This window comes from Aplidium turbinatum, chromosome 2 (genome assembly GCF_918807975.1).
Source record: "Aplidium turbinatum chromosome 2, kaAplTurb1.1, whole genome shotgun sequence".
In the NCBI taxonomy this organism is placed as follows: domain Eukaryota; kingdom Metazoa; phylum Chordata; class Ascidiacea; order Aplousobranchia; family Polyclinidae; genus Aplidium; species Aplidium turbinatum.
The window spans coordinates 44,888,200-44,913,056 of NC_137473.1; the positions used below are offsets into that span (position 1 = coordinate 44,888,200).

The 24,857-nt window shown below is 37.4% G+C and overlaps 2 protein-coding genes across 4 annotated transcripts; both read right to left on the reverse strand.

The window, feature by feature from the left end:
• Positions 1-1,917: 1,917 nt before the first annotated feature.
• On the reverse strand, positions 1,918-18,938 carry LOC145764536 (glutathione hydrolase-like YwrD proenzyme). Of its 3 annotated transcripts, XM_082576155.1 has the most exons (9): positions 18,899-18,938; positions 18,421-18,533; positions 12,503-12,689; positions 11,535-11,722; positions 5,638-5,868; positions 4,932-5,070; positions 4,252-4,394; positions 3,212-3,522; positions 1,918-2,990 (listed from the first exon to the last, which is right to left on the reverse strand). In XM_082576155.1, exons 2-9 carry the CDS (start codon positions 18,446-18,448, stop codon positions 2,676-2,678), a joined length of 1,542 nt encoding a protein of 513 aa, XP_082432281.1. In that variant the 5' UTR covers positions 18,449-18,533; positions 18,899-18,938; the 3' UTR covers positions 1,918-2,675. The 3 variants fall into 3 exon arrangements, with proteins under 3 accessions (XP_082432281.1, XP_082432280.1, XP_082432282.1); XM_082576154.1 differs by lacking the exon at positions 18,899-18,938 and having other exon boundaries at positions 18,421-18,734; XM_082576156.1 differs by lacking the exon at positions 18,899-18,938 and having other exon boundaries at positions 18,416-18,551.
• On the reverse strand, positions 18,726-22,912 carry LOC145764538 (uncharacterized). The gene is made up of 2 exons (XM_082576157.1): positions 21,843-22,912; positions 18,726-19,180 (listed from the first exon to the last, which is right to left on the reverse strand). The coding sequence occupies exons 1-2, from the start codon at positions 22,348-22,350 to the stop codon at positions 18,939-18,941; spliced, it is 750 nt and encodes a 249-aa protein (XP_082432283.1). The 5' UTR covers positions 22,351-22,912; the 3' UTR covers positions 18,726-18,938.
• Positions 22,913-24,857: the final 1,945 nt, after the last annotated feature.

Here is a 24,857-nt window from a genome sequence, read left to right on the forward strand (position 1 = left end):
CTGAATAATTAGGTTGTCTGTGTCGCTTTCTGAGTTTGCTTAAACATTATATCTCATGTGGTTTTATACTTAATCGCTGTACCTTGTCACTTTCATACTGAAACAGCAATCACAAGTTTGACCAAATCACAGCTTTTTGTGTGTTTGTTTTGAAACCTTAAACTTTGTTCTTTAAATTACCAAACTTCATTGTTAGTTTAGAACAACATCTAGCGACATATTCCATGTTCGGTTGGCTTTAAAAACAGCATAATAAACTAATAATGATGTGAAAGTGTATTCACAACTTCAAGCTCGCATTATGCGACTACACAGACATTGCAGGTCGCTTATAACATCACAGTTCTGCTAGCTGTCAGATTTAATCAATCGCCTCCAGTCATTGCCTCCAGTCGCACGTGTACAAGGCCTCTATATAAAGAAGGTCATGTTGGAATAGCTACCTGAAATGCAAGCGGAAGAAGCTCGCCAAATGGTAGGTGATACTCATATCGTGATCAGTATCGAGAACGAGGGATCAGAGAAAGCGAAAAATCAATGAATGTCATCGCGGTGGTTGAGGATACTTTATTTCAAGAGCTCTATGCCCTTGAAAAGAGCGATGCAGGTGCAGTGGACCTCGTTAAAAGATTGATATATGCTAAGCCATCACAGCACGCTTGGAACAGTGATACCTTTCCGAGTAAACGTTTTCAAGACTTGTTTTTAAAATACAACACACCAATACCATTCAGCGCTGCTGTGGAATTCATGTTTTCACTTGGAAAGGACATTATGCGTCCCAAACGCAGTAGATTGTTAGACAAACGTTTTGAAATGCTTGTGTTTCTACAAGGAAATAACTAATAAGCTAAAGCAGCTAGTTACAATACAGTCTCAAAACATAAAACCTGCTCTTTATTTATAGCTATTGTTAGCCTAAACTTGGTTAAAATACTTCCGTTTTGTGAGACCCTGGCTAAAATAGCGCTAGAAATTAGCGCTGACGCCGTCAATTTATTTCATTGACGCATACAACACTGCCTTTGTCGGGGGGTCTCCTGTTGGTTCCGACGATGATACCACCGCGAGCGGTTCTATTGCAGAAGACTTCTTCCAACTCGTGCGACAAACCACCGCGTAGTGTCCGTAAGCGTTGCATTTGTAGCACTTGACTTTTCTGGCAGGGCACAGCGACCGAGCATGTTTTGGAAAACTTCCACAATATCCACATTTTGATTTGAAGCTTGATTGATTGGAACTTCCCGCAAGTTGGTTTGGAATAGCAGCAGTACTGGGTTCATCATGATACCGTACTCAGAAATCGGCTTTGACACAAACGGCCTGTCATATTGTTCGGAGTTTCGATGAGGAATTTCTAGAGAACGAGCTTGCTTGAAAATACCTTCTAGCGTTGTAGTCTCTGGCGTGTTGTTTTCCAAAAGACGCTGTCGAATCTCGTGAGACAATACCAGAAATGAAAGTTTCGCATATAGCTTCGTTTCGATATTCTGTTGCCGTCACCTGTCTATAATCACAATCTTTGGCTAACGTTTTTAGCTTTTGTAGATAGTCATCTAGCGATTGACTTATTTCTTGTTTGCAAGTTTTCAATTGGTAACGTGAGAAACTACTATTGACAGGTTTCTCATAAAGAGCACGTAGTGTAGCGACTGCATTGTCGAACGTGTCGCACTCACTAATATCGTCATAAACGTCGGCATCTACATGCGCAATCAGGCATCTCAGCTTGTCCACATCAGTCGCATCCGGTGTACCTTCTAAGAATCCCGTAAATTGTTTGTACCAATGTAGCCAGGTTTTCTTGGATTGCGCAGAACTTGGAACAGCCTTGAAGACGTTAGGTTTATAAAACTTGCTTTCCATTTTCAAATTAAGTTAATTAAATTGTTCTGTTACAATAACCAGACATTTCACTTACTGAAGTTTTAATTAACTTAAAAGTATGATATCTAAATACAGAACATAAAGACATACGTAAATAGAAAAGAGCACCATTAATTTGTAAACATAGGAACCTAACACCAGCTAACGAACTCAAGACTGCAACGAGTTGAAAACACAAAACACCGCGTGTACCAATACAGAAAGAATGCCTGCGTCCGAAACAAAATAATAATGACGTCACACACGCGAATCAGAAGAGCGCAATTTCATTACACATGCCCAGCTAGTTTATACTATTTTTACGTTTAGGTTGACGATCTCGATAGTCGATACCGTAGCTCAAATCAATTCAAACCTTCAAGTTTTTCAAGTAGATCGACTCAGATTTTTTACATTCATTGAAAATTTTGATTTAATTTTTTAATCTTGGCGTTCGCATATCTCCATGGTTTAGTACTGCATCAGACAGGTCTACCGTAATTGGTACTTACCATCAAAGTAAAAACAATATCACTTTCTATAACATAGAAAGTGTCTACAATACGAACACAACCATGAACTCACTGACTGCAAAGCACTATTTTTATGTCTATTAAGCACGACTTAATTGAATAGAAGTACCGTACCAAAGTACATGCATTAGGCCTACAATCGATGGCATGAGGACTAGAAATTCAAAATCATCATCACAAAATAAACTACACAATTGAAAAAACATTATAATCACGTCTGATTCAGAATGCTAAAAAAATATAATTATGGCACGATTTTTTGCAACATGAGCGCATTTAATAACCAAGCGCCACACCGTCACCGCGAGGGTCTGACGCGGCCCAATATACAGGGGAGCTAATATCATTTGGTGACCAAAACTTTCGTTTCGCTATTATATGTCCTCTGCCGAAACAGCAACGAGCGAGTCCGGATACGGGACCCAACACGGAGTGTCCAAGGGATGCAAGGTAAAGATGTGCCTCTTTGTCTATCCCTTCTTCCAGACGTACGTCACCCAAGGGGGATAAGTGTCCAGAACCGACCAAGAATCGTGGAGCATCCAGAGCCTTCTGCGGATCCATACCAAATTCTACCATGTTCAGAAGGACCTGAGAATTATTTACAATACATTCCAGTAAAATTTATAATATAATTCGTTGTTTTGATACAATTTCTAAAATAATTGCAACACTTTCAACAAGCGCTAGATCCTTTCTAATAACCACAGTAGCCAACAAAATTTCAAATGCAGCCCTAGTACAACATATTTTGCAAACACCCTCCCGCAAGATTCACTGACCAAAGTATGCAATTCTGGAACAAATGTTACCTGAACATGACCTTGTGGTTGCATAAAACCTCCCATGACGCCATAAGACATCACCAGGTCCCCGGTCGTAGCGTCTGTCACCATCGCGGGTATGATGGTGTGAAATGGCCTCTTCATGGGCGCAACAGCATTAGGATGTCCTTCTTTTAAACTGAAGTTGCATCCTCTATCTTGCAGACTGAATCCACATCCCTGAGGTACAATTCCAGTTCCGAAACCGACGTAATTGCTGTTTATAAAAGAGCAAACATTTCCATCCTTATCAGCAGTGGTAAAATAAACTGTATCTCCGTGGCCCCTTGAAGGTGTGCCTGAATCGAAAGTAAAGCAGAGAGGTCATCGAAAATTGCCAAAAAAAAAAAATTAGCAAGCTTTGATTAATAAAGAATTATATAGCAAGACAGCCGGTTGAATGCTTGCATAGCCAGTAGTCGTATGTACTATGTGCTCTATCATGCGATGCAGCCTTGAATAAACGAGATGCTTAGCTCGAAAATTTTGTCAGCGTTCCCGTTGTCATGTGCTGTTCTCGATAGACTAATTAATCTTCAACTTTTGATTTTTTGTTTGTCGTATTCAGGCTTACACCCGGTGGTTGAAGATTGACATCCGGCGCCCTTTCGACTTTCGAAGATTGACATGTCGAACCGGCGCCCTTTCGACTGCCGTTCCAGGGTTCTCACCACTCGGCTATGCAGCCGGTGAAATTTTTTGATGAAAATTATTGTTCGCAGTCTGCCACGAACACGCTTTCCAAGAAAGCAACCAAAAACACGAATATCTTCGTCTCACACAATCCCTGATCTCATATAGTACATGTCAATGAAAAAGGAAAAGAGGGTCTTTAGTAAGGTGGCCGTTTCTTTGTGTGGCGTGGAAGAAAATGAGTATTATTTTTATCCAATTTTCAAGACAAATTAGTAATTAGATAACTAACCGAGAAAACTTTTAGACATTGGCAATATATGAGCTCACCATCTAATTTATCATAGATAGTATCGGCTCGGTACGTGTGACATTTACACTTTTGCTTCAATTACCTTTCACTACAACAGTCATTGCTTCTTCTTTCCTTACGAGTCCAGCTCTACTTTTCCCATAGTCCTTGTTTAGCAAGCCTTCAACAGGCACATTGGAATGTGACGGATCAGCGCAATATTCAGCGGCATCGGCAAAACTAAGCCTAAAGATAAAGTTTACTAGACATGGTGTATACCAAAAAACTAATAAAAAACTGTTCACTCGCATACAATACCGTTTTCTGTGTTTGTGACGCATACGTAACAATAAAAGCAATCTTCTATGTTGCTTAGGTTAAACGTGAAATATCGCAAACTATTTCAATAATACGCTTCATCACAGAATTTATTGCTAAAATAAACGCTATTGGATGTTTGCTCAGGAACTGTAACAAAGCATTCAGCTAGGCTTAGATGTCATACTCAACAGGAATTGTGCAAAAGGCAAACTATTTCAAAATTTAACGTTGTTTTATCACCGGATTAGTTGCAGGTAATCATTCTGCATACATCTATATGTGGCTCTACTTTTCTGTGGATCAAACATAATAATGTAACTGACTGCTTTCGCGGTCTCAAAACCAATAACTAACAGGTGTGAGGTCCCGCTTGGTGGGTGTACGTATGCTTATGGCAAAAATGTTTAACTTACAAAACGACTCTGAAAAGACCATTAAGATAAAAAAAGTATCTCAGTTCACCTCAGTGCTTCTAGTAACAAATGAAGATATTGACCACTATTGTGCTGCATGCCTGATAGGTCAAAGTTTTTAATGATATTCAGTGCTTCCAGTGCCACTATGCCTTGACTGTTCGGAGGAATTTCCCACAATTTCAAGCCTAAAAACAAGTGCATATAATAAGATACAACATTAAAAAAATAAAAGACATTTGGTAACATTATCAACAGTAGGCCGATATCCTAAAATCAGGCCGATAGCCGGTGGCGGTAGGCCGATATCTTAAAATCAGGCCGATAATGAAATCAGTCAGATAATGCCTACTGCGTAACAAAATAATCAATAAAACGTCAACTAAAGACATTGCAAATGTAAATGTGTTCAAATTTAACTAACAGAAGTGCACAGTACCGTATTGTCTTATTACGTTGGTTATTATACTTGTTCCTTTTTGAGCTTAGGCTCAACAAGTTGAAATGGCCTATATTTTTACCACTACAACTTCAGGAGTGATATGCACATCTGGGCCAATGAGCCAATGACTGTTTAAGTCAACAACACAGGCACTGAATGGAAAGTAGGACTGTAAGAAGTTTGGCTGGAAAAGCGTATAAAGACAAAAAAGCTGGGTCCTTTTGGTGTTGAAAGTTGATATTGTATTTCGGCTACGAAAGACAAAGCAAGTAAATTACTGGTTAACAATCTTTTATCAAAAAAATCACTCCACCTTTGTATTCAACACAAATTGGATCAACAAACTCAGAGGAATGGTTTGCAAGATCATCATGATCTAATACGCCACCATGTTCCTTCACAGTATTTACAATGACATCCGCTACCCATCCCTTGTAGAAGCCATCTTTTCCATCACAAGCAATTGATTCAAAAACATCAGCAAGGCCAGGGTTTTTGAAAATCTCTCCTGTGACTGGAGGCCTAAAACTCCCAGTGATAGCATCTACAGAATATAATTAAATTCATACATTAACATAATAGTTATTCGACTAAATTGAAACAAAACACATTGAAGTAAAATTTTACAAAGATTTTTTTTGTGCAAAAGAAAGATTCAATAAGAATTAGCCAATGTTAGACGATGATAGACATGCAGTGCTTGAGAATTAAAGTTAGAATGGGTTTTTCTTTTGTTTAGAAAGTGCTTATGGTGCCAGGTAACATGTGTTGTTAAGTTGGCATATGTTGCAATCTTGATGGAGTGTTGCTTACTGCTGGTATCACACATATGTCGTGACGTGATAGTGCCTCTTACGTCTCTGTGTCCTGGTTTCAGTGATATAGAGATAGCGAGCTCATTAAGGAAAACCTAACGTAAATAAATATTAGTGTTTACTAGTGTCACAATGTAATGACACACGTTTGTCAGATTATTGTTCAGAATGGTTTATTCCAACGTAGAAAAACTTGTCTTGTGTTGTCAACAAGTTAGTGATAGTTAAAAATTTAACTGTTCAGCAAGCTGACTTTACGCCAAGCCAAGAGCAGGTTTTTTTTAGAAGCAGGGCGGATTCAATGAAAAAGTGAGGCACAAGCCAATTACGAATTCAGGGTTCAAGTACGAATTCGAAATTACGAATTCAGAGCAGAAGGAACAGTTGTTGAGAGCAAAGTAGATCCCTGTGGAATATGTGGCAAGAGAGTGATGAGAAATTCAATGCAATGCAAGGAATGTGGAAAGTGGGTACATGCAAGATGTGCTAATATCAAGAGAGCCGCAACAAGATTGGCGAAGTGTTTTGTTTGTGGGAAATGCAGTAAAGGAAGGAATGAAGTGGAAGGCCATGATGATGAGTTCTGCCATGGCATCGAAACAGTGACAGACTTCTGTTATCTGGGTGATCGGATAAATGGAAGTGGTGGATGTGAAGCAGCGGTGACAACAAGGGCAAGATTGGGCTGGGCAAAGTTCAGGGAATGTGGGGAAATGTTGTATGGTAGAAAATTTTCACTAAGGATGAAAGGAAAAGTATATCGGAGCTGTGTGCGGCCTGCAATGCTATATGGTAGCGAGACATGGGTATTGAGAGAGAGAGTGAACTGGCAATCCTGAGAAGAACGGAAAGGTCAATGGTGAGAGCAATGTGTGGGGTGAAAACGAGAAGGGAAAAAAGGACTGAAGAATTGTTGGATATGCTAGAGATGAGAGAGACCATAGACCAACTGGCAAGGGCAAATGGAGTAAGATGGTATGGACATGTGATAAGGAGGGAGGAAAGAAGTTTTCTTAGAAAGGCACTAGATCTAAAGGTGGATGGGAAGAGGAAACGCGGTCGTCCAAGAAGAACGTGGAAACAACAAGTGAAGGATGAGTTTAAAAAAGTCGGACTGAAGGAGGAAGATGCAAGGGACAGGGTGAAATGGAGAAAAGGGATTAAAACAATTGCTGCACGAAAACAATCGGCCACCCCCACTAGTGGGGAACAAACCGACGATGGATTCAGGGGCGCCGGAAGCGGGGGGGGCAGGGGGGGCGAATGCCCCCCCTGCCCTCAAATTTTCTGCAGATGGAGGGGCAAGGGGCAATGGTGCCCTTTTAAAGTCATGTAAGCTACTGCACATTTTGCAATATAACAATTTCTGCTATTCGCTTTTAGCCTAATTATAATCTTTCATTTTTGCCTCAAAATAATATTTACGGCACAAAATTTTGCAACACAGTAGGGGAGACCCAGGAGAGTTGAGCCGATTTTTCAACTTTGGTAAATCTCTATCGAAATTTTTAGGTTACACAAATAATTTGTTTGGTAAACTGAAGGGTAACCATTCACCTTCATTCACAAAAAAGGAAATTAATCTAACATCATTGCATATATGTGTAATTTGTCGATGAAATAAAAAAGTCAGTTGGCTCAACTCTCCCGCCGATCGAGGAGAGTTGATCATAGTCTCAAGGTGAGTTGAGCCAGTGCTTACCAAAACCATCTAAACACAAAAGATATAATACAAAATAAATTATCCAATATTATTCAGTACACAGTGTTACAATGTCACTTGTTAGATTTATTTTTTTCACTATTTAATTCAAAATGGTGGTGTTGCGGTAACATTATCCGCCATCAATGACGGACCCCAAAAGTTTTTTGGTCTCAAAAGTAGTTTACCCATTTCAAATTGCAACCCAAGCGCTTTTTCAGCCGTTTGCGGTCACTCCAAGCGATAGGCTAGTGTAGAAGAGGAAGTGCCTCTTTGGAACTTGTTTGACAGCAAAATAATTGAATCAATAATGATAATCAACACTGTTATCATTAATATCCAATTATCATGACGTCACACACGTTTCAAAAGGGAAATTTTGAGTTCACAATTGCCCTCTGGTTGCAACCCAAGCGCATGAGTTCACAATTTATCCTCGAATTGCAACCCAAGCGCTTTTTCAGCCGTTTGCGGTCACTCCAAGCGATAGGCTAGTGTAGAAGAGGAAGTGCCTCTTTGAAACTTGTTTGACAGCAAAATAATTGAATCAATAATGATAATCAATACTGTTATCATTAATATCCAATTATCATGACGTCACACACGTTTCAAAAGGGAAATTTTGAGTTTACAATTGCCCTCTGGCCCCCTGCTGTGAGCAAGTCTTTTGATCATTCACGATATTCTGGTCAATTGCAAGCTTTTAATAAATCTAATAACAAAAAACTGATTTTGATAATAAGTAAACCAATAGTATTGAGGAGAGTTGAGCCATTGCCTATTTAAACTATGTAAAAGCCATGGCTCAACTCTCCTAGACACCAATGGCTCAACTCTCCTTATGTCACCTTGTTCGGTAAAACTTGCGAGTTTTATTAAAACAGCGCTGCAAAGTTGATAATACTTATCATGATAAAAAGGCATCACATTGACAATATATTACACATCTTACAAGGAAACTATCTGCCACTACTTTGTGGCTATAAGCTGAAAGACTTGTAACTCAGCAATCCACTTTTAGATTTGATTTTCACATTGTACTACTTCTACAAGCTATACTAGATATAACTACAAAATTGATTGAGTCAAAATGGCAGTAATGTTGCATATGTCACGCAGAGGAACCCAAATATTAGATTTCAATACTAGAAATTGCATTTTTTGGGGGTGGATCAACCCTCCTTGCGGCTCAACTCTCCTGGGTCTCCCCTAAAGGCCTTAAAACTCGTTTTTTTCGACAGCCATCGTAGCCTAACGGGAGCTCCTTCTCGGCGGCCAAATCTGCGTGCTTGGAGGCCAAAATACAAAATAAAAATAACGATAGCACAAGTAAATAGAATTAAACTTGCAACAATGCTAAAATGATCACTTAGGTTGTTGAAGTCTGGGCCTGGGCGACGTCCTACAATAGAATCGCTGCACCACGCAATAACTGCTTTATCGGGATTGTAATCCAGTACTATTCAAACGACACTCGCACGAGTGTCTCCAATGTGGCTGATTTTAAAAAAGTTTGCTACTCCCCTAGAATTCTTTTTAGCAACGAAAAACAACGTTCGACATGTGTTGACGATGACGGCAAGGTAATAAAATAAGTATTTCAATGATTAAAACATTACTTGTAGGCTTTAACTGCCCTTTATCAGAACTGACGATGCACTAGCAAGTGCGAAATATTTTTTCTGTTAAATCTACTGACATCTGATCCTGTTACCTTAGCAATTGAGGTTTTAGCTATTTCAATGATGTACATTACTAGAAGACATTACTAAAAGAAGCATAATTTTTGCAAAATATGATCAAAAAATGTCTTCCCATTGATGTCAACTAACTTTGTTCTCCTTTTTAACAACGATTCAATGTCCGACAACATCGAATCGACATAAAAACGACAATATTGCCAGCCGATGTAAATTAGCAATTCGGATTAAGACTTTGTTAAAATAAACGTCGGGAATTACAAACAAGACTTACAGCGCTGGCGATCGCAGATGGATATTCCATCAATAACAAATATTCCCTACACAATGCAACAGTGGCGATTATGACGCGCTGATCTAACTTTGCGTCACTCTTTGATACTGCATGTTTTCGACAGTTAATCCACGATCATTGTATTGCGAAATTAAATAATTGGCTAGGAGAAACCGGCGGCCAAACTTGGCCGATTGAGGAGGTAGCACCTGCGGTTCATTCAAGCACTACTTAGCGGCCATGGCCGCAGGCTGCTTTAAGGCTTGACAGTAGGTTACATCATTATAAAATAGCATGATGCCCTTCTTTGTATACCGGACACTTGTAGGCTATCATTACTCAATACATAGTGAGCTGATAGATTAGCATTATCGCTATGTCTTATCTTAAAACTTGAAAAAAAATTGGCCTTTTAGTAAACAAAAGTGCCCTTTTTTCGTAATCTTGCCCCCCCAGTCAAAAATCGTTCCGGCGCCCCTGGATGGATTATGATGATGATGGTTCGACCTTAACTTTTTTCGCACTGGCCAACCGGACCAGTGGCTCACCATTTGCACTGGTCCGCACGAGATCGCACTGGTCCGTCCCGTTTACTGATAAAAACAAGATTGTCATGGGAAGCACGAGGTCAACCCAGGGAAAACCACCTTAAAACGACAATAATGAATGGTGGCAATAACATGGAAATATACAATGGCAATAACAGTAACAACAGTTTAACTAGGCAAGACATTCAATCTACGTTGAGTCTTCAATCTACTTGGGGCTCTTCTTCAATTTCTGAATCCGATGATGGGTCATAATCGGAATCTGATGACGGAACGATCACGGGGTCATAATCGGAATCCGATGTGTGTTTGTCTGGCCTTGTAAACACATAGCCAGTGTCGGGCTTTCTTGACGTCACAGATGAATCGTTTGCCAGCCATAAATGTATGGCAGGTTTGGGGTCGAAATATTTTATTTCTGCTGACTGTAGCTGGATGGTCAGAAGATCTGTTACGTGGTCAGCCCAGAGCCTTGACCTCAGCTTCGTCTTGACAATTTTCAATACGCTTTAACACCGTCACGTGATGTTGCGATTGCTGTTTTCTTACGATTTAACACGTGATGTTGCGATTGCCTTTTTCTTACGGTTTTACTAGGGATTGTAGATCATAGGGATGCGAAACTTCATCCGCTTTTGGCTTATCCGCAACACTAGAAGGGTTACGTTTTTTTTTAATTTACAAAATATTTTACTTTTTATGGGTTATATAAGAAGAGTGAAGTTAGTTTTAAAGTAATTTAAGGTTTTTAGTTGAAAGCAAGCCAGTAGTAAAGCGTAAAAAAATGTCAAATTGGCAATTGACCCTCCTAATGTTGAAGGAACAACGGAGTTGCGCGTCCCGTAATGTACCGTCCCTAGGTTTTACACACACGGATCACGTGTTTTGTTGTTTGAAGAGAACCGCAAACGAGAACCACGTACTCTAAACAATCAAACGACATAATACGACGATATTTTTGCACTGGACAGTCGGACCAACTGGTGCGAAACGATTCGTACTGGTCCGCGGGGAACTCGCACTAGGCATTGGCCACAGGACCAGTGCTAAGATCGAACCCTGGGATTCCTAGTCAATAAATAGTTTTAAATACATCAAATTATTTGCAGTACATGTCATTTTCTATACACAGTATCATATATAATATAGTCTTTATTACCGTATACCGCACCTTTAATCAACAGTTCTTTCCCAAATCTGTTGTTCTCCTTTAAAAGAGGTGGACTTGAATTAGTCCACAATGCTGATGTTATTGGACCAGACACTGGGAAACCATGTCGAGCCATTTCAATAGCAGGTCCAAGTAGATCTTTCATAGACAGTGAACCACTTCCAAATCTATCCACACAATCAACCCATCTGTATAGAATGTCAGTCAACCATAAAACCAAAGTGTGCTATGCACAAAACCCAAGTCATAAAAAGTTCTGCTTTTAAACTGAATGTGTAAGTTGGAGTTGGGGCATACATGAATTGAAAGTGATGAGACTGACTTATTTTCTACTTCAGTGTGAATCATGTCTCAACATTCACGTTTTGCTATACTGGGAAAGATTGTTTTTACTGTGATCTTTCTTCTTTGTCGTGTGAGCCCCTGGGGCTGCTTTTTATCCTTTTAACACTTTAGATTCACAATGTTCCGGACTACACTGGAAGGCTACTACAGAGCAGCCAGTCTTTGGTTTCATCATCCAACATGCGCGAACCTTCCACTCCATTAGGTAACTTAAAGATGGTGCAATCATTAACGATGTGATCTGCGGTCTGTTACTCGGCTCCACATTTACAGGAGGAGGAAGACACCATTTCCCATTGGTGCATGATTGAGCAGAAAACTTTAAAGCCTGTATAAAGATGGTTGAGATGCACGTGCACCCATGCCTCAACCGCCTTTCTTTACAGTGATGTAAACACTACTTTACTATTACAGGTAGTCAGCACATGGTCAGTCTATCTGCAATTGACTTAATAAAAAAACTAGACTATTGATGTAACGCAACAGTTCCCGAGTGCAAAATAATTAATTTTCATAATGGACCCTAATGAATTTCAGGTAACATTAATACAGGTAAGCAATGATATAATGTAACTACTTAAAAAAACACCTGCCAACAATTTATTTTTTCATTTATTACATACCCAGCACAGGCACCGGGAACAGTGATGGCAAGGGCACTTGTCAATGGAAGTTGATGTTCTTCATTATATCCAAGATCGTTTAAGTGTTTTAGCGTTAAGTGTTTAGGAGCTCTTCCACTGGCATTCATGCCTCGGATGCTGTTGGACTTTTTGTTATAAAATAAACAGAAAGCATCTCCTCCAAGGCCTGCAATCGATTGTAATATACATAGTTAGAAATGGCCAAAATAGAATAATTAGCTATTCTAGAATACTGAAACCGAATATAGAATACAGATATCTATTCTAGAATACTTGACCACCTGATAGCTCAATTGGTTAGCGCATCACTTTTGGAACGAAGAAGCTTCAAGATCAAGCGGCGCTGGTTCGACTCTCGGGGTGTGCGCTTGAGCAACGCACGTTAAGGGCTGCTCTCCATTCAGCGGCATCTAATGGATGGAATAGTTCCCCGGCAACAAGACTTCTGTCATTGACCGATTTTTTAGCAAAATGTCCGAAAAAAATATAGTCAATTCGGTCAAAATGTCCGAAAAAATATGTACGCACGCAAATCGATTTCAGTGATTGCAAAGAAGCTTCTTGCGCTACTCTACGATTTTTTGTCAATCGGAAATACAACACGTAGACTTAGTGTTTGAACGTTGATTCAATGTCTTAATATATGTGATAAGGTAAATACAAAAGTATCATTTCCCAAACGTGACTGACGTGGTGCTTTCAAGTGTGACGCAATGTTGCGTTGCCTTGGAAAGGTCAAACCGCTTAGTAGAGATTGATCGGTCCGTTCTGTCAATCGGGACATTTTCTCAGCATGTTGCATATACAGTATTATCAAATTTGAGCTGGTGGTCAACCCTTTCGAAATGTTATTGACCAGACCCTGATAAACAACGAAGTATCCCTTTGTACGTTGATCCAATGTCTCATTGCTTGTGATAAACGCAAACATGAAAGTAACACACACAAAGACTTCAACTTTCTAGAAATGCCACTGTGTTTTCAAATCTTTCCTTCGAGTCGTGGAAAAGATTGATCTGTCAGTTGGGAAATTATCCCAGCATGTTGCATAATGTTGTTAATTTTTGAGCTGGTGATAACATCTGTGAAATGTTTGACTCCACATCCATAAATCGTTGACGTAAAACCAAATGGTGTTATGTCCAAAATCATCAAACTGAGATAAACGCAAAAAACCATTTATTTTTTTGAATATTTTTGATATCTCAAATGGATCAAACACCAGTGCCACATACTTACAACCATACCATGCTCTCCTTGGTTTGCACACAACGAGATGTTTTTCAAAATTGTGTGCCACCCCCCATTTTTTTTACACCCCTTTTTTGGACATAGCCCAGTGAGGTTCTCAAAGTAACAACCGGTTGTAAAACAAAAACTGGACATAGCCCGTTACACTGCCAGGATTGGATTTGATGTGGTGCTTTTGAAAGAGCATGGCATTGTTTGCAATCATGTAGTCCTCTGCAAATGGAGTTTTGTAGCCTACTTCAACAATTTGTGTTTGTGGTGAAGAGCTGGTGCCTTCAAACACAAATTGTTGTATGGTAGCATATCACTTCGTAAGTGTAATCCTCGGCAGATTGCAATAATTATGCTTTGTTTTGCATTGGATAAATGATATAGTGATATTACTTTTACAGTGTTTAAATTACACTGGCCAACAAAAATTTTTTTTTTTTGAGTGCCGAAGATATTTTAACGGTTTCTGGGTAATTTTTGCCTCTGACTTTAAAATTAACATCTGTTTCTTTCAATTGGCTCCAGTTTTTGAGATAGCCTATCAATATTTTCAAATTTTGGCAAGAGAAAATTAGCTAAGTTTAATGTTTGCTAAGTTTTAAAGTTAAACTTGGTGACCAAGATAGGCCGTGGGCACGTCATATTGTCTGCAAAGCATGTGTAGAAAGCCTGAGAAAGTGGACTAAAGGTACACTTAAAAATTTTAATTTTGGTGTACCAATGGTTCGGAGAGAACCAAAAAGCCATTTCAATGACTACTACGGTACTTCTGTTTGGTAGACATACAGGGGTTTAATCGTCACAAGAAAAGCAGTTCGAATGACCTAGATTTAGAATCTGCTCAATTACCTGTTCCTCACTGTGAGGAAGTGCATGGCCATGGAGTATAATGAGTTTCATGAAGAGGTAGAAAGTTCTGCAAGTAACAGCGGTGGAAGTGTGTTTGAAAGTAGTTCAGCTATTCCAGAGACATTCAGACAGGGAGGAGCTGAGTGATTTCATCAGGGATCTTAGCCTATCCAAAGAAGCAGCAGAAATGTCGGCATGTCGACTTAAAGACAAAAACTGTCTTGGAATCGGAGCTTCCATAACATTTTACCACGCTAGAGAAAAAGAATTGCTTCCATATTTTTGCCAACAAGATGAATTTGTTTACTGCAAAGACATCAAAGGGCTTCTGCTGAAAATGGAAGTACCACAATATAGAGCTTAAGAGTGGCGCTTGTTCATAGACAGTAAGACACTTCGAAAAAAAAGTGTCAACTGCCTTGCTGTAGGCTTACTAGCTTCTTATCAAGGAGAAACGCAGCTTCTATCAATACCTAAATTGCCATCTGGGACAAGTGAAGTTTTTAGTGTCAATACCATTTCACAATTGACAAAGAAAAAACTGTTTGATAAGTTATATTAAATGTCGCTTTGTATCAGCTAAGGTCTTAATGTAGCAATAGGTTTTCTGTCACTCTACCACAAGTGTGACTTGAGCAAGAAGCGAACCATGAGCGCAGGAATATCAGTATAGTGACTGTCAACCAGACTGGTCATTAACCACCTGACCAGAAAAGGAAGGATTAACAATAACATGAATGCACGATAATACACCAGTTATCATACCATAATTCAGGTGCACTGCACAAGTTATTTTCAGACGAATGTTGTTTGGCAATTCAAATATGTTACAATTCTATAGAAAGGACTAAATCTTTTGCATTTTTTTTAAAATTTGCATCATAACCTGAATGGAAAATTGAACATAGATCCTTGGCACGATTCCATAATAAGGGGTTTATGTCCATAATTTATGGTAGCATTAGACATAGACCTATTTATACTATCAAGCTAGAAAAGGGCTATGTCCACAGAATTGCACATAGCCCAGTTTTGCTTTCAAAGTATGCAAGACATTTGGGAGTATGTCCATAGCTTCACCTTGAATTTGATTACATACAAGGCTGAAACCCGGAGTGCTGGAAAGAGCTATGTTCAAAAACCGAGAAACTGCAATAAAACAAAAAAACCTAAAAGTGGACATAACCCGGTTTGGTTTTATGTCAACGAAATAGTGATTTTGTGTGATGGTTTTTGCAACGTCGTACTCCACTGAGTAGACGCAAAAAGCCCTACAAAAATGCCCTACAAATGCTTTGCTGACTTTTAATGCAGAGAACGCAACCGTACAACGTGGATTCAGTTTGCTTTCTTTGTTGCAAACGCCAACAAGAAATCGCTTGCGTTGTTCAACTGCAGATAAACTTATGCGTTTGAGGTTAAATGCTGCATCATACAAAACATTTAATTATGACGCAGCATACGAGCACTGGCACAGTAACGCGAAGCGAGCACGCTACAACGTGAGCGGTGAAATTGTTGAAGAGTTAATTCACTTTGTAATTGCAAACCATTAGAGCGTAACGTGTTTTTTTATTTGGTCATTCTTGCTTGTTTTTATTCCTTTCCGTTGTACAACGTTTCTCAGCGAAACTTAATGTTGTAGCTAGTCAGGAAGTACAAAGTTTTTTGTTTGTATCAGCTACTTGAAAGGAAATATTTTCATCAGAAAAATGACCGAAATAAATAAAAAATGACCGAATTTTTTCAAGTCATTTCGGACAAATGACCGAAAAGTCTCAGCGAAAAAAAAACCCAGGATGGAATAGTTCCTTGGCAACAAGACTTCAACAATCGGAAACTTCACTCTGTCAATCTCAATGACCGGGCCTGCGTCAGTGATTCAAAGCCTCTACAACAGTGGTTCTCAACCGGGGGTCCGCGGACCCCAAGGGGTCCGTGAAGCGATTTCCAGGGGTCCGCGAAAGTTTCCGAGTTTTCAACATGACGGATAAATTAAGAAATTTAAAAATTGTTTGTGCTTTGTTTATGTATTAGCCTACAGTGATTCTTAAACTGTAAGTCGCAACGCACTGGTGCGTCGTTTGAAATTGCAAAGGACATTGCACAAAGGTTTGGTTTCTTAACTAAAATATCATATAAATTACTTAAACCTTTTAATAAGGCTATGTTCAACTAAATTCTTTTAAGACAACAGATTGTTGATCAATGATTAATTTAGAAATACAAACGTTAGTCAGCAGTCTATCACCACTCACAGTTTTGCAATGACTGTGATTATAACGAATTAATATTGATTTCAAATGAAAAAAAGGAGAAATTCTTTGTAACAGTCGCAAGTATTCTATTAACTTTTGATAAAAGTTATAGAAAAACATCAAATGAGCATATAGCTTACCGATGTTTGATCCTGTGTGCCAACATATAGCTCATAAGTCATAACATAATTTCGTCAATCTCATCAATCGTCAAGTGCGTTGCGAATTCAGCAAATTCTTTTTTAAAAGTGTGTTGCTTTGAAACTTATGTAACATATGATTCCACAAGGAAACGCGATATACCAAAATTTCAAATTGAAATTTTTAGGGGTCCGCGACCGCTTCGAAGACACCAAAAGGGGTCCACCAAGACAAAAAGGTTGAGAACCACTGCTCTACAAGTATGCGAAACTGCCAGGATTAAGCTCTGCAAGAAGCTTTCCCATGTTCACCAGTCAAACGGGATCTCAATTTGGTGGCAGTTAAACCTGCACTTGAAAACCATCTCTCTGAAAAAGCAGATGTGGCAGGTACACAAAAATATTTTGAAACTAACTGATATAAACAAGAAAATTGTTTTTTGTTTGCTTTCCACCAAACAGGGGCGTTTTCAACAGATGTAGTGGATGCTTTCAACAATGTGAGATAGGCATCTATTTCTGAAGGTGGGGAAGCCAAATTTGCTGATTTATCTTCACTACTGCATGTAGCATCTTCAATCCCACAGCTCAACAAGTCATCCATGTCACTGTACTGGCATAGGAAAAGCTAAGACAAAGCCAACTACCCGTACGACTACGTACTTCTGCAAGACTGTGATGACTGCAAAGCGCTTGACAAGAAAGATCTCTTTAATTCAAACAACGAAACTCATACGTTTTTCCTACTTCGGATTGCACTAAATCGATAAACACTTCTACTTCTGCAGCGAATTCGTTGCGGCCAGACGGAGTGGTACAAAGTTGATCGTTAAAGCGGTTTTAATTATCCAATTTCACATGCATTTTGAAACCGGTTAGGCTTTACAACCGGTCATTCTATAATATATTCGGTATTCTATTTTGCCCATCCCTATACATAGTGTACAATGTACACAGTAAAATAAAATTAACAAGATAATATGTACAAGATATTGTAAAATATGATTATGTTGGTTGACTTATATATAAAATTATATATATTTAAGTATATATCTGTTGAAATTTATCCAGAAATTGATTGCAGCAGTTGCAAATAAAAGTGCTCAATCTGTTGAAATTTATATATGCATGTTTCCAATTAAAATTATCCTGAATAAATTTGTGGGATTGACAGCTGCATGGTTCAGTTACCGGTATGCTTTTATTTCTGACCAGTGCAACGAAAAGCAATGCCAACATAACAGAAGTCTAAAATAAATATATAAAAGTGACAAACATAAACATATATGATGTGCTTCAGACCGAAATTGAAAAATAAGTTAAACAATTTGGGTATACTGTTGCAACACCGTAAAAATATCATTAAAATTGTGCATTTGTAACTTAAAAAAAGAAACACTTACCATACCTGTTGAACATGGCTGCGTAACATTCATTGCAGCAGCAACAGCTACAGCAGCATCTGCAGCATTTCCACCCTTTTTCAATATATCAATGCCAATTTGCGAAGCTAATGTCTGACTAGATGCAACACAACCATTCAAACAAGTCAATGTGGATCGACGAGACGTAAACTCCATATTCGTTCACAACTTACTGGTAATCAAGTAACTTTGGAAATGTTGTTAGCTAGACTAAACAATATAAACCTAACCATACTACATTACAAAACTATAGATTATCACATGTATGCTCAAATTTGAAAAAAATTCTCAAATCTGGAAAAATTCCAATGATAGATTTGCTCTCTGCCCAGGACATTTTAATTTTTTTCTTTAAAGTTTTGTCTCATTATTAGAATATAATTCCTTATTGGACAACACTCATGGCAGAAGATGCTGTAAATGTTAAACTTTCCAACGTATACAAAAAGCTATTATACTTACTGAGTTGATTGCAATTAAACAAACAATCAATCAATCAAGTTTATTTTCGGCATAGCTCCACATTCATTTTCAAAGTACACATCAGGAGATATAACAAATAGCTTTTTTTATATGGAAACTTCCTCGAATTTCCTCCTTTCTTGATTAGCATATACATAGTTTTACAATAATTCAAAGAAAGCTTGTTGTATCGAAGCCAATTATCAACTTGCAGAAGTTCTTGGTTAACATTACTTTGGAGATCATTTAGTGTATTTGCTGACATGGATAACAAAGTGTCATCTGCAAAGAGGGTGGTTTGAAAAGAAGAAGCCAATGGCATATCGTTTACGTACAGTAAAAATAGTAAAGGTCCAAGTATTGAGCCTTGTGGGACTCCGCATAATATATGTTCAGGGTTAGATATAGTATTGTTTATGCATGTATATTGTGAACGGTTATTTAGATAACTTCTTAATAAACATAAAGGAACCCCTCTGATACCATAACAGTTTTCAAGTTTTTTTAACAGTAGAGCATGATCCACGGTATCGAAGGCTTTTGACAAATCGAAGAATACACTACATGTATGAAGTCCCTTATCCTTATTGGATAATATATTACTACAGACATCAGAAACAGCAAGAGATGTAGAGAGGCCATTTCGGAAACCATATTGACACTCTGATAGTAAGTTGTATTTTTCTACATATTCATTGATACGTAATGAAATAATTTTTTCAACAATTTTTGATATAGGAGGGAGAAGTGAGATGGGACGGTAATTGCTACAATCAGTCTTTGAACCTTTTTTATAAATAGGTACTACTTGAGCAACTTTCAGGCAGTGTGGAAAAATCCCTTGATTTATGCACTTGTTTATCATTAGGCTTAATATGGGGGAAATTATGCAGCTTGCCAACTTGAGAAATCTGATTGGAATATCATCTTTTCTCACAGATTTTTTTGGATTTAATTCACTGATGTATTGCTGGACTTCATTTGGATTTGTTTCCTTTAAATAGAAGGAATGAAGAGGACTTTTCATTTGCTAAGGTGGTGACATGTTTGGTGGATTGATTTTGGATGCCATGATAGGTCCAACAGTGCTAAAGAACTTGTTAAACATGTGTGCTATTTCATTGTTATCAGTGATAATCTGTTTCTGTTCGTTTTCTAATGAATGATTTGAAATATTTTCTTTCTGTTTCGTTTGTAATATTGTGTTTATAGTCTTCCATAGTTTTGCTGGATTATTTTTGTTTGTTTTTACACGGTCTTGATAGTGTTTTTGTTTAACTATTTCAATAAGATGATTTAATTTATTTCTATATTTTTTGTACTTCAAGAAAGAGTTTTCAAGTCTGTTCTTGATACACACTCTGTAAAGTTTATTTTTATTCTTAACGGATTTTAAGATGCCTTTTGAAATCCATGGTTTTTGAATTAACTTTCTGTGTTTCCTTGATATGGTTTTTAAAGGTGCATGTTTATCTAAAACTGATTTAAATTTGTGCATAAAGACATTGAAATCATGATCCACTGTGTTGCTGTATGATCCCCAGTCATGAAATGAGTCGTGCAGTTCAGTGAGAAATTGTTCAGAATCAAAATTACTCATATTTCTAGTAGTTATTTTAGTGCCCGAGTTACAATTTGCTGAAATTTTAGTTTCTACCATTATAAAGATTGGCAAGTGGTCACTAATGTCATTCACTAAAATTCCAGGTGTTACATTGTCTTTGAAACTATTTGAATAGGTACATATGATCAATTAATGTAGCACTGTGATCTGTGATTCGAGTTGGTTTATTAATAACATTTTCACATCCATTGCTAATAAGCTCATTAATGTAATTTTTAACTTTATCACATGAATTATACAAAAGTTGGTTAATATTGAAGTCTCCGCATATATAGTAGTTAAGCTTGCTTTTATTTATTTTACTTAAAACATTCATAAATTTGTTCTGAAACTCACCAAATACATGAGTAGGGTGTCTATATATAACACCAATGACAGCGGGTTTGTCTTTTTGTAGAATTTCAATCCATATAGATTCACAATTAGTGCTGTCTAATTCTAGTTCAGGTCTTAGTTTATAGTTTATCTCATTTTTAATACATAGTCCTACCCCTCCAGCATTTGTAATAATATCACAATGCACAAAAGTGTAACCATTTAGTTTGTTTATAGCTTGGGGGGAAGATTTAAGTATTTTGGTTTCAGTTAGTGCTACAATATCAGGGTATTTGTTTAAATTCAAAAGCAAAAGTTCCATTTTTGAAAAGTTCTTTTTTAAACTTCTTATATTAATGTGGAGAATACTTAGGCTATTTCTATGTTTTTCCATGTTTATTAGTTTTCCAAATTCAGATAGATCATAATATTTAGATATAACTTCTTTTGTGTTGGATGTCTCGTTGGTGTTGGCAGCCAGGTTTCTTATATTATCATTGTTTAGGTTTTTTACATAGTGCTTAGAGTTACAATATTTAGCAAGATCACAAATTACATCATCATTCTCATTGGCAAATGGTAAGGTATCATTCATACAGATGCTGCAAAAATATGGATCACTATTTCTGGAGAGATTTTTAAACTGAGAAAAAGTTAAACATGAGCATTTTAAATGAGACCATTCATTACAGATATCACAACAGATTGAATTTTGATTGCTTTTGCAAGATTTTTGCAATGTGGGCAAGGAAATTTGACAGCCATTAAATAGATATTGGTTAATATTACCAGGGGATGATTAACTGGAAAGCAGACTTTTAACTACATTTTTGCAACATCTGCATCACTGGATACCTTGTGACAACTCATTTTTCCTAACATAAATATCTCCATTAAAGGACCATATGTACTTGTACTGATGATCTCGTCTGGCCCTCAATGTTTTGAAGTACAGGTCTTTTTTTTGTGGAGTCAAGTTCTCGTTGATGTATAGAGATCTCATACCTTCGATTCCAAAGTTGCTAATTTCTGAAAAGCACTTCCTGTTGGCAAATATTTCGTTTCGAATGTCTCTATTGGAAAATCTAACAATTATGGGTGGTGGTCGTTCTACATTCCTTGATGGCAAGCGATGAGATGTGGAGATGTGATAGTCTTTAATATTCAAGTTAATCAATTTTAACAGATTTTTAATAATTTCATTTGTGTTTTCTTCCGGCTTTTTGGGCACCCTATGGAATTCCAAGTTTTCACGCCGTCCATATTGGTCAAGATCTTCTAATGTTTTTTTATTTTGTTCAAGAACAGCGAGGAGGTCATTCGTTTCTTTTTTTATTTTGTCAACAGTTTTGTTTTTTTCTTCTTTTTCCTGATCAGATGCTTTTGCTACTCTTTTGATTTCTTCAAATTCCAAGCTAATAAACTGTTGACTCTTTCTCAAATCTTCAATATCTTTTTTTTGGCTTTTTTGTTCAGTCACAATTTCTTTAATTTTTTCTTGAAATTCATTCATATAGGTTGAGAGTTCCTGTTTACTTTACAAACCTTACTTTTACTTTACTTCTTTGTTTACTTTGAATGTTTACAAACAGTTACTTAACGTTCATTGGCCTTAAAAGTAACATGATGCCCTTTAAAACAGACTTGACCATGCAAGATAGAGAAGTTAACATGTATTTATGTGCTTGTAGAATTTAACAAAGTCAGAACAAACATAACCTAATTGCCTACTGAAATGCATAAATCATTTAGCTTATAACCGTATTTAAGCTTTCAGTCTATGAGAAAAACAAAAGCTATCAATGAACAAAACCCACTCATTAGGCTGGTGGTAAGGGACAGCAATTGAGGTGACATTTCAAACTATTACCTTATGCAGAAGACAAAACTATGTTCTTCACTGTTACTGCTTAAAATTTACTACCGTATCTCTGTTATCATCATGTTGGCCTAAAAAGTCAAAAATGCCATGTTGCCTGAGACCAGAAGTAAAGATTTCAGCTGCTGATAACACCATTATACATGACCATAAAATTATTTTAAAGAAGTATTGTATATAACTAACTAGAGAGAAAAATGTAGGGTCGTTCGGCAACACACGTTCACTTATGACGATCGGAAAATTACCAAGAGAAATTCTCAAATTCCAGCAAATTAAAAAAACTCTAACATTATTACTCACATTTGAAAACACATAAAAAATGGGCTGTAGGCTACTCAAATTAAAAATTGACCACAAAAATGCGCTTCGGGTCAAAATTTAGATAAAAAAAAAATGAAAATAAAGAATGCTTCCGGATAGTATCGAACTCATTCCCTCTAGAATGGCAGCCGGAAACGTATCGCACGCGCCACGATCTGAGTTGAAGATTACGTGTTGAAGTTAGAACTTATATCGGCGCATCTCGTCTGTTGCTTTGAAAGAGAAAAAGAAAAAAGCGCTTATGTAGTGACGTCATGACCGGTCAAATAGTGTTTCAGATTCAAAGACCGGAGCCGGTCAAATAACCACTGCCTTAAAAAAAAGCAACAGGAGCTGGTAATTAGTTATGATTTTAGCTGTTGCAGTATGCTACCCACCACCGTCATTCTGGCAGAATAATTTTGCGCGATTCGCCTAAAAAAATGATCCGTAAAAAATTGCGCGGTAAACAATGCGATGAAAGCAGCAACATTCGAAAGCTGATAAAATCACTTCTCCTTACCACATCAAAGCAAATGTTATATTTTTTCCATAGCCAAATGAACAGTGAACACAGAAATTTAATTAAAAAACTCGACTTGTCAAAGATAAAGCAACTGCAATTGCGAAAAGTTAGACAAAAAATCGTATCTATTAAGACTGCGATATGGGATATGGCAAGAAAAGTAAGCATCACAAAAACGACTATAAAAATACTTTCCCGAAATATTTTTCGGAATTTTATTTTTGAATCGTGTTCAGAATTAAATTTCCTTTTCAGGGATGGCAAGCTCGTGGTGGGGCAGACGAAGGAAACGCAAGCAGAATGGTTTAAAAATGGGGTAAATGTCTTACAAACTTAAAAATAAATAGAGATTTTAACGTTTATAGACGCCTTCAATTAGGCGCCTATAAAAATATTTTCCCGAAATATTTTTCGGAATTTTATTTTTGAATCGTGTTCAGAATTAAATTTCCTTACCAGGGGTGGCAAGCTCGTGGTGGGGCAGACGAAGGAAACGCGAGCAGAATGGTTTAAAAATGGGGGAAATGTCTTACAAATTTAAAAATAAATAGAGTTTTTAACGTATATACACGCCTTCAATTAAGCGTCTATAAAAATATTTTCCCGAAATATTTTTCGGAATTTTATTTTTGAATCGTGTTCAGAATTAAATTTCCTTTTCAGGGATGGCAAGCTCGTGGTGGGGCAGACAAAGGAAACGCAAGCAGAATGGTTTAAAAATGGGGTAAATGTCTTACAAATTTAAAAATAAATAGAGATTTTAACGTTTATAGACGCCTTCAATTAGGCGCCTATAAAAATATTTTCCCGAAATATTTTTTGGAATTTTATTTTTGAATCGTGTTCAGAATTAAATTTCCTTACCAGGGGTGGCAAGATCGTGGTGGGGCAGACGAAGGAAACGCGAGCAGAATGGTTTAAAAATGGGGGAAATGTCTTACAAATTTAAAAATAAATAGAGTTTTTAACGTATATACACGCCTTCAATTAAGCGTCTATAAAAATATTTTCCCGAAATATTTTTCGGAATTTTATTTTTGAATCGTGTTCAGAATTAAATTTCCTTTCCAGGGATGGCAAGCTCGTGGTGGGGCAGACGAAGGAAACGCGAGCAGAATGGTTTAAAAATGGGGTAAATGTCTTACGTATTTAAAAATAAATAGAGAATTTAACGTATATAAACGCCTTCAATTAGGCGCCTATAAAAATATTTTCCCGAAATATTTTTCGGAATTTTATTTTTGAATCGTGTTCAGAATTAAATTTCCTTTCCAGGGATGGCAAGCTCGTGGTGGGGCAGACGAAGGAAACG